General features: G+C 39.2%; 1 protein-coding gene across 7 annotated transcripts in view; it reads left to right on the forward strand.

Moving 5' to 3' along the window:
- The window catches only part of LOC116717191 (neuronal acetylcholine receptor subunit alpha-7-like), a 10265-nt gene extending 6553 nt beyond the window's left edge, over positions 1-3712 (forward strand). For all 7 annotated transcript variants that reach the window (XM_032558374.1, XM_032558375.1, XM_032558376.1 and 4 more), the window contains 4 exons: positions 1-87; positions 960-1046; positions 1131-1240; positions 2239-3712. The exon at positions 1-87 is cut by the window's left edge and continues 108 nt beyond it. In XM_032558374.1, coding sequence (XP_032414265.1) covers positions 1-87; positions 960-1046; positions 1131-1240; positions 2239-3114 — 1160 coding nt within the window. In that variant the 3' untranslated portion in view covers positions 3115-3712. The remainder of the gene's footprint in view (positions 88-959; positions 1047-1130; positions 1241-2238) is intronic.
- Positions 3713-9673: the final 5961 nt, after the last annotated feature.

Consider the following 9673-nt stretch of genomic DNA (forward strand, 5'->3'; position numbering starts at 1 on the left):
ACCTGCTCATCCCATGCGTGCTCCTGTCCTCCATGACCCTGCTGGTCTTCCTGCTCCCCGCCAACTCGGGGGAGAAGATCAGCCTCGGTGAGATACCACAGCTGAAAAGAGGCGGTGGGATGGTGTGATGAAATGAAAAGGACACACTGTGTGTGAGAGCATGGATTTAATGTCTAATCTCTTCGTGTCTAGCTGTGCGTACAGTGCCCTGTAAATGTATTTATATCCACGAGCTTTGTCACAGTAAACCCATAAACTTTATATATTTTACTGGGATTTTATGTGAACAACATAAAGTAGTGCAAAATGGTGAAGGTAAAAAAAATGCTTCCTTTTTCCAAATTTTAATGACTAAAAAATGTAAAAGTCTGGTGTGCATTTTTATATATTTCCCTTTACTCCAAAATAAACATGCACTCAGACATTAAGATAAACTGAAAGCAAAATACAGTTTTGTTTCTAAATAATTCTGCTGTAGTATAGAATAACTTCAAACCTACCAAGACATGACCATCTAGCTAGAGCAGCAGGTTGAGCAAAAGGGGGAATGTTTTACGTTCGAAAAAACACAACAACACACTACTTTGTTGGCTTAAGAATAAAAAACCCAAATAAATATACTCATGTTTTAGATTGCAACCTAATGTGAAAGAATGCAAGGAACATGAATACATTTGAGCCATTTTAAATTGTTTTTGTTCTAATCTTGCCCCAGGAACATTAAATCATAACTTTGTACTTTATTAAAGCAGAATGAACCAATGGAAGGAAAGTGGTGACAATGACAGAAAGGTTAAAAAGATGAACTAAGTACAACCTTTTGAGTGTCAGGAAGATGGATAATTGAGGCAATCAAACACATAATAAATATTTCACTGTGGTCCATTCCTGTATCTCCATACTTAAAGGATGGTATTTTTTCTCACTATGACTCCCTGGTGTCCTGTGTCTGCCTTCAGGCATCACCGTTCTGCTTTCTCTAACTGTCTTCATGCTGATGGTTGCAGAGATAATGCCCGCCACTTCCGACTCCGTGCCACTGATCGGTTAGTTGTTTCTGTTTTTATGCATACCGGTGCATCATATCTGGATGTTGTTGTCTTTTGTGGTTACTAACATGTGTGCTTCAGGTCAGTACTTTGCCAGCACCATGGTGATTGTTGGTATGTCGGTGGTAGCCACAGTCATTGTCCTCCAGTTTCATCACCACAGTCTGAATAGTGGACAAATGCCACGCTGGGTGAGTTTTTCACAACATCAGCTCATTAAATGGATGTTTCCAGTAACAAGGAGGGAATTTCAAGTCAAAAGTTTGAATATTTTTGCAAGACTTTTGATTGTTTAGTTGTTACTGCAGAAATAAGACAGTGCACTACCACTGCAAAGTCTGCTAAATCATCAGGAGGACTATTTCCAGTAAACTCTGAGTTTAATTTGCCTCATCCTATAAGAGCAGCTTTCTCATAAAGGGCTTTTGCTCTTTCATTGACCTCAATGGTGCCTGTTAACTGCAATTTCTTAATTACATTAAAAACTCTGAAAATGGCCACTTGAAAACACTTATTATCCTGGTATGATGGACATCAATTATGTTATTTTACTGTGCCAGCCTGGGCAATGGTTAAAAGGAACTCATAAATGCTGACTAATAAATATTGCTGATGTTGTATTTTGTAGTTTTTAAAATCATGAGCCCTTCTTTGATGGAAATAGTGGACAAATCATATCCAACTACTTAGGTGCCCAACTTTATTTACATGGTTTCTTTCTGTTTTGTAATTTGCAATGGACAAATATAAAAATACAAAATGTTTCTTATTCAACAAGAGACAAAGGCAGTTTTTATATGAATCCCTTTCTAATGACATAAGGCAACATTAGAAACAGGTCCAGAAAAAGGAAATATGTTATTTATTTGTTAGTTGTGCCATGAAGAAGTTTTCTTTTGCTTTTATACATAACGCACTATGGTGGGAAATAGCATTACTGTGTGCTGAGTAGGTATCTCTTGCTTGCAGTGGAAAATAGGAAGTTTTTTGCAGGACTGTACTACAATTTTTCCCTCATTCAATTCTTGCATCTTAATTAGTTTTGGGGCTAAAGGAGTGTCTCGTTTATGCAGGAACCACCAAACTAGAGATCATGCAAATTTAAGCCAATTGCAGTTGCTTAAATTTGTGATTGTACTTGTCAATCACATATGTATTGTGACTGTATTGTGGTGTCATTGACCTTCAGGTGCACTTGGTTCTGCTGCAGTGGGTTCCTTGGTTTCTGCGCATGAAGCGACCAGGAGAGGGAGCAGAACCCACTCTATCCAGCAGCCAAGCAGACTCTCACAGCAAGACTCTATCCTCTCCGACGACCACCACCACCACCACCATCCCCATCCCTATCCCAGCTTCTTCCATCCTGCCACAAAGTCTCGGTGCCCTGCAGGCGAGCTTGGCACAGCTTAGCCACCCTCTGTCCCACCAACTTCCTCAACGCCCCCAGGTTAATATCCAGCCTAATGCAAGCTCCAATCCACCACCTCAGCCCAATGGTCATTTGCCTTACATGGGCTTTCAGACCTTCCAGACCACAGCAGAACTAGAACCTGTTCAGAGGTGCCGGACTACCAGCCATGGGCGGGCCAACAGAGGATCTGGTGGAGGAGGAGAAGGAGATGAAGGGGCAGCAGTAGGAGGAGGTGCGGTGGGAACGATTGGAGATATACCAATACATCAGCACCTCCAGTCTTCAAAGTTTGTGAACCCCCCACTGGAAACTCTAGTATCTCCAGACCCTGAGCATACAGGCGCAGCCACTGGACCCTGTGGCTTAGATCCTGGGGGTGGGAGATCAGCTGCCCTACAGAGCCACAGTGGGATGATTCGATCTGTTGCTGTGGACAACCAGCTACAGGCTCTTCTAACGGAGGTGCAGTTCTTAGTGGAACGCGTTCGCGAGCAGGACCGTCAGCTGAGTTTAGCAGAGCAGTGGCAGTTCGCTGCTGCCGTCATCGACCGCCTGTGCCTGGTCGGATTCAGTGTTTTCAACATCATCTGCACAATTGCTATCCTCATGGCTGCTCCTAACTTTGGGATAGCTTTATCAAAAGACTTCCTCTGAGAGATAAAGAAGCAAGTCGGAGAAAGAGGGTGGTGCGATGAGACGCTGATGGTAGCACAATTTTGATTTTAAAAGCGGGAAAGGACTATTCTCAGTGACTCAGAAACTTTAGAGTTAATTTTCTTATGGGACATACTGTATATAGAACTCATTATGTAGCATATGTGAAAATAATCAAATCTGACTTGAATTAAACTTGTATAAAGACTAGCATTTGTAAGATTATGCCCAGTTGAGAGCAGTACAGGGTTACATTTATTCTTGTGTGTCTTCATTTCAACTATAAATTGTGACATTTTGAAATTATGCAGTTGGTTTGCCTGCTTCCACTGGGCTTTGCACTTTCTGAAGGTTTTGGTTTAATCTCTATGTCGAGGCCTGCCAACAGCAGCCGTCAGCTCTTACTCATTAAGCTAACTAGCTGAACATGGCAATCAGACACCCATCAGTTAAAGCCAATGCTACATGTGCTAATGAACAGCAAATCTTTGATCCATCAGGGCGTAAACCTGGATAACCTGTGTCAAACTGTAGAGATTGAGGAATGTTTCCTTGCATCTGGGATAATGAAGAAATAAACATATATCCACTGCCTTAATGACTCTTAAGATAATGTTTCAAAAATAGGTGTTGAACTTTTTGCCACTCTGTTATAGCGCTGTCCTAGAGTCACAGACCACATACAGAGAAGCATAGAAACACTTGGAATCATGTAGGTGTAGCTTTTCTATGAAAATAACAGGTAAAGCCCTCAACTGCAGTGGTATCTATACATGCTCACTGTACACAACTCCATTGGTGAAAAAAAGCATGTTGATGCTTGTTGGAATATATTTAATATTTTCTAGGAACATATTTTAGTAATGAAAGTGTCTTGATGTTTCTTGTGAGTAGAAACTAGCTGCCTAAATTGTGCAGGTGTGTTTTTGAGCAGTTTTTTCCATATAAATGTTCTTCATAACTTGGAGCTTATGGGGACCTCTTCGATGGCCTCCAATTTTCAATTGAGTTTAATTCAAGTGATTGATTGGCTCATTCTTTCAGTTTTAGTTTCTTTCTCTGAGGCCAATTGATGGTTTTGTTGGTTGTGTGTTTGGGATTACCTGGCTGGTAAAGTATCTGTCCCTATTTAATATTATCTGACTTTCTTATTAATAATGTCCGTGTACAATTACACTTTTTATCCTTATTAGCATCTTTAAGTACCATAGGCTGAAAAACAGTCCCACACCATGATTATATCACCTACCAACTTTAGTGTCGCTATGGTGTTTTGGGGGGCTAATGTGGAATGCCACTCCTCCCCCAAATTAGGTATATCAGATTTAATCTGACAGAGTATAATTTTCCAGTATTGCAATGACTTATCCAAATATTCTACAGCAAACAAAAATGCTTCAGAATGCTTTTTCTTCAACAGTGGAGTCTTGCACTGAGTGGACATACAGGGCTATACAGTTAGGTGATTTACTTATCTCCCTGAAGTTCTCTGTGACTGATTTTTGATTGTTGGACAGCTCTGCTGATAATTATTTTTGACTCTGATTAAATTATATTGTTTCCACTTTCAGATTATGGTTGCTCTGCTCACTGGAACATTTGGATGTTCAGACGTATGTTTTGATTGCTATTTGTTTGCTCTGCAACTAAGGTGAAGGGGCTAAGAGAGAGCTTTTCTCTCAACAAAGCATGACTTTTGTGTAATAACTGGGTGATGATGACCTATGAAACACTCAATTAAAAATACAAAAGTTATGATTAAGTAGCTTTGATAGAAGCAGGGCTGCTTTCTAAATACTGACATATTTCAGCTTGTTTCTTGGCAGTCTGTGGTGTTTTGCTGTTCATTTTCTTCATGTTTTTAACACCCTGTTTCACTCTATTTTTTTATACTATCTAATTTATGGCAGTTTTTGTTTTTATCTATTTGCAGGTGTGGGTAACATCAGTTGTTAATGACATATAGCGAGAACATATCTATTATGAAAAACACTGACGTGTGCAGTGGGTGTTTTCACATAAGCTAGCAATTTGAATGACTGACCCACGGGTGCATCCATAAATGGCCAGTGAAGCTATTACAGCATTTGAATCTTGGTCAAAAGCTTGGTGTCTGTATGCCAAGAGAGGATTGTGATGTTGGCTACTAGAAAAATGCTCTCTTGCACTATTTTTCACAACCTTTTACATAAATATGAGGGTATAAGCAGACATGGGCAAACATCTTTTCATAAGCTGTCCTTCTAATACCACAAAGTATAAGCATCGTCTACATTTTTTCTATACAAAGAAGGGAAAAATGAGACTACTCTCAGCACTCTGGGTGTGCAATTATAATCTGTTGAAAGCAGGTCCTCTAGTCTAATGGGGTCTGTAGTGCTAATTAAATTATTAAATCAAAGTTCATATTTGAATTAATACATAACACATTAAGAATTAAAACCTAGATCTGGCCTTAATGCAATTATTTAAAAAAAAAAAACTTTACAGTGGAGTTTATATGTTAAAAAGCTTTAAACAACATATAAAGTTTGATCAAAACAGCAAATAAAAGTGCATAAAATTACCATATTGATTTATTGTTGGGACGTGTTTTGGTGCTTTCTTAACTTAAAAAGTGATCTAAAAGAAGGGGGAATGTGACCAATTTAAGTTTGTCTTGTTGCTTTCAGTTTGTGAATGATAAAAGCAGTACTTCTAACAAATGGGCAACATTTACCAAATGCAGTCCAGCCACAGCTCTGTATGTACTGAAATATCATCCAGGCAAGATGCCCAGGAACTCTGAGTTTGGCTCCATGTGCTGTAAAAAAAAATTTCAGGATGCGTATCAGATTGTATAAATCCCTGAAGTTATTAATGTGAATATAAAGGGCAGAGGAGATGAGACTAGAACACATTTTTGCATCACTTTAGTTGGTTTTGGTGCAGGAGTTTAATTTCTGTGGAGCATAAAGCAAACAGATAATTCCTCTAAAATGTTCAGTATAGTGCTATGGAAGGTGTTGTTTATTCTATTCATTAATGTGATTCAGCGCCTGACACTACTACTGACATGCTGGGAAAAGATGTGCGCAAAAGCCTTAAAGTAAAATAGTGTCATGAAGACGTGGAGAAGCAAATCTTTGCTGCAGTGATGTCAGAAGACTTTTATTCTCCACAAAGTGTGTCAAAGTTCGGTTGTCTCCCAGTCTTATTTTTCACAGTTTAGGTTGTTTTTAGATTTGATAGTTGTGGATCTGTGGATATGGGTCAGTTTCCTGAAGATCAACATGTCTGTGGCCTACTTATTTCAATTGTTCGCTTGTCTTTTTCATCTTGAAGAGTAGTAAAGGCTAACATTTGTGGCATCATACACCTTAAGGAAACAGGAAGTGATAGATGACCTGCTGAACTTTCCTATCAACTTAATAAAGTTAACAGGAAGCGTATAACAAACAAAGCCATGGCTTCAATTGCAACTATTATATATTATCAGTGGTATAAATGAGCGTGGCACTGTCAAGTCAAGTTTATTTATTTTATTTGATAAATACTAATAATCATTAGCTTAGACTATCATTTGAAATCACTCTTCCTCTAGACTCTGGGTGTCATGGTGGGTGGTAATTTTCTGACCCAAATGTAATATAAAGATTTGAAATATTTCACTCAATGGTTGAATATTCATAGAATATAATATTTTATTAATAGAAATAGAATATTCTATAAATATTCTATTCATACATTATGTGAATTTCACTTTCTGAAATGGGAGAAATTTCTTTTTAAACTTGTTTTTGGTATTTATATTTTTGAGATGTACCTGTAGAGCATATTTAAGTGGTGGAATGTCTCAGAGGAAAGTTTGGCCACAAATAAATTTAAGCTGTCCATTCCATTTGACAGCTTTAGCAGTTTTTTCACAGGGACATGTGTGTATTTAAAAAGCTGGTAGACATTTCTTCCAATTCACACTTAAGCACCTCTTGGTGCTGGTCTAACAGAAGATTGCTATGAAATGCATTGAAGTTTGCAGTTTTAAGGTGATAAACTGTGAAAAAGTTTGGAAAAGATTATTACTTTGGTAAATGCTTAAACCTGGTACAGAAGTATTCAAATACAGACTTAAATGTGAGTATTTCAAAGTACTGTCTCCTCAGTTTCATTTTCTAACTTGGCTTCCCCATGAGCAAAATTTTGAAAGAGGATGCAGAATTGGGACAGCGGTAGTGAGGGAGAGGGAGCGGTAGTGAGCCTGGGAGGAAAGGAAGGATAGAGGAAATGAAGCGCAGCAATAAAGGAAAGGCAGAAGGAAGAGAGAGCTTTGCAGAGATGGACGGAGATGATGCAGAATGAAAGGAGGGAACGAGGTGTCTTCATGGGTTGGTTGATAGAAAGAGACGAGGGAGCAAAAAAATGTGCTGAGGGAGCAGGTTGGGACCAATAAAGTTTTTAACTGATTGGTCATTAATGAGAGAGAGAGAGAAGTGGAGAGGTTGAAAGGAAAAGGAGAGACTCCGCCTTCCCTCCTCCCCTGTCTCCTTGTAGATGCTGCAGCTGCTAAACTGCGCTTAGACCAGCATTTAAGGGTGACTGGACATATATTCAGAACTGATAGAGGCTGTCTTTAACAAGATTTATGCAAAGGACATTGGCAAAAATTCCAGTTTTAAAATGATTGACCATGAAATGATGCAAACACTTTATGATAATAGAATTTGGCTAATTGACATCTTGGCAGAGAAATAATCATACTTTTGACTTTGATGCTATTAATTTGACTTTAAACTTCTTCATTTCAAGCATGCTATGTAAGAGATACCCTGGGGGAAGTCAGTGGCCTACTGAACTCCTTTTGTCTGCATACGACAAGTGCGGCTGCTGAGAATTGCACCACAGCAGAGGTAATAAATTTTCAGAGGCTCTCCTCCTCCACAGACTCAGTCATCCACCTGCTCTGTGTCGACAGCTCATGCGGAGCTCTTTGTTCAGAGGAGAAGTGAGCCGAGTCGTGCAACACAGTCCAACAAGCAGGAGGGCGGGATGCAGAACATCTGTCTTTGGTGTCAGTGGCCCACTGCGATCTGTGGCTGTAGATGTCCCACTCATTTGCACAAATAAAAAGCAGAAACTAAATCCCAGAGATGGTGTTAGAGTGTGGGGCCCCGCTGCAGGCTCAATGCGGTAATCACTAAAACTCCTGAAGCCGACTCCAGATTTCATGCACACAACCTGTTAACACACTGCTGTTGCTGCTGTACAGCCCTGTCAGTTCTGGTGCTGCTGCTGTCCATGAGGAGAAAATAAACACATGGAGAGAATTTAAAAATATACAACAAATGGTCCAAGGTGCAAACTGCACAACATTTAAAAACACCTTGTTTTCTTCATTCCATACAAAATCATTTTGACCCACTGTGTCTGTTTAACTGTGTCTTTATTCTCGACTGAACCATTTCTTAAAGAAAGCACCTTTTGCTCAGTCTTTGTGTTTCCTAGATATAACTTTAGGTTTGGACAATAAATTGGTAACACTATAAATCGGGTATCATGTGTTCGATATCAATAGATAACCCATAATAGGTTTTAGCTGATCAACCTCTCATAACGAGCTAATGAACGTTGGCGGCATCAACTAGATCACTAGCCTACCAACAACCTGTTGAGTAACTTGTGCAGCAGTAGTTTCATGTTTCGCACCATGCCTCCAAACTGCTTAAAAATAAACAGCAATGGTGTGGAGTGAAACTGTAAATGAAACAGGAAAGGTCACGCAACCAGTTTGGCAGTATTCTGGATATTTAAAACAAAATACAAATCAATAATTATCAATAGACCATTATCAATAGTCTGGTTTGAAACACTTACATCGTTATACGTTTTTCAGCCATATTGTCCAGCCCTACTTTAGGTACAGCTATTGCTGCCACTAACTTTGTCTACTTGGTTTTTCTTTCTATGTAAAAGACTCCTGGCTCTGTGCTTTTCTGTTTAACTCCGTCCCATTTAACACTCCTTGTTATTTTCCGAGATCCTGGCTCGCTGTCTTTTTGTTTCGCTGAGTCCTATTCTTGGATAGTGTTATCAAAGGGACTTGTCATTATTTTCGTACAGATGAGGATAGAGTTCTTCTCTAGGTTCAAGTTTCCGTCTTTGTCAAAATCCTAATTAAGGAGTTACAATGCTAATGATCTAAGCCAGAAATGTTGGTACCCAGACCTTTGGTGAAGAACTGCATATGTCACCTCCTGTTAGGTCTTGAATAATTGATAGGAACTTCTCTTGCTTGGTTAGAACAGACTGTTTTGGTTAGGGTCTTTTCAGGCTCCACTTGTTTGGAAGTAGCACTATGTAAATACACAGAATTAAAACGGAATTGAATTTAAGCAATGCTGGATACTCCAACAAGCAATAATAAAATGAGGCACTACAGTAATAATGAATCAGTTTTGTAGTTTAGCCACTTGTCAGTTTGGTTTTTCCTTCCATCTATTAGAGCAAGACACATTCAATTATCAAGTTTGCCACTACAGTAAACACGCAGGCTATCATAGTCAAAAGAAGGATGTCCTCGCAG

Source organism: Xiphophorus hellerii, chromosome 3, assembly GCF_003331165.1.
Source record: "Xiphophorus hellerii strain 12219 chromosome 3, Xiphophorus_hellerii-4.1, whole genome shotgun sequence".
In the NCBI taxonomy this organism is placed as follows: Eukaryota; Metazoa; Chordata; class Actinopteri; order Cyprinodontiformes; family Poeciliidae; genus Xiphophorus; species Xiphophorus hellerii.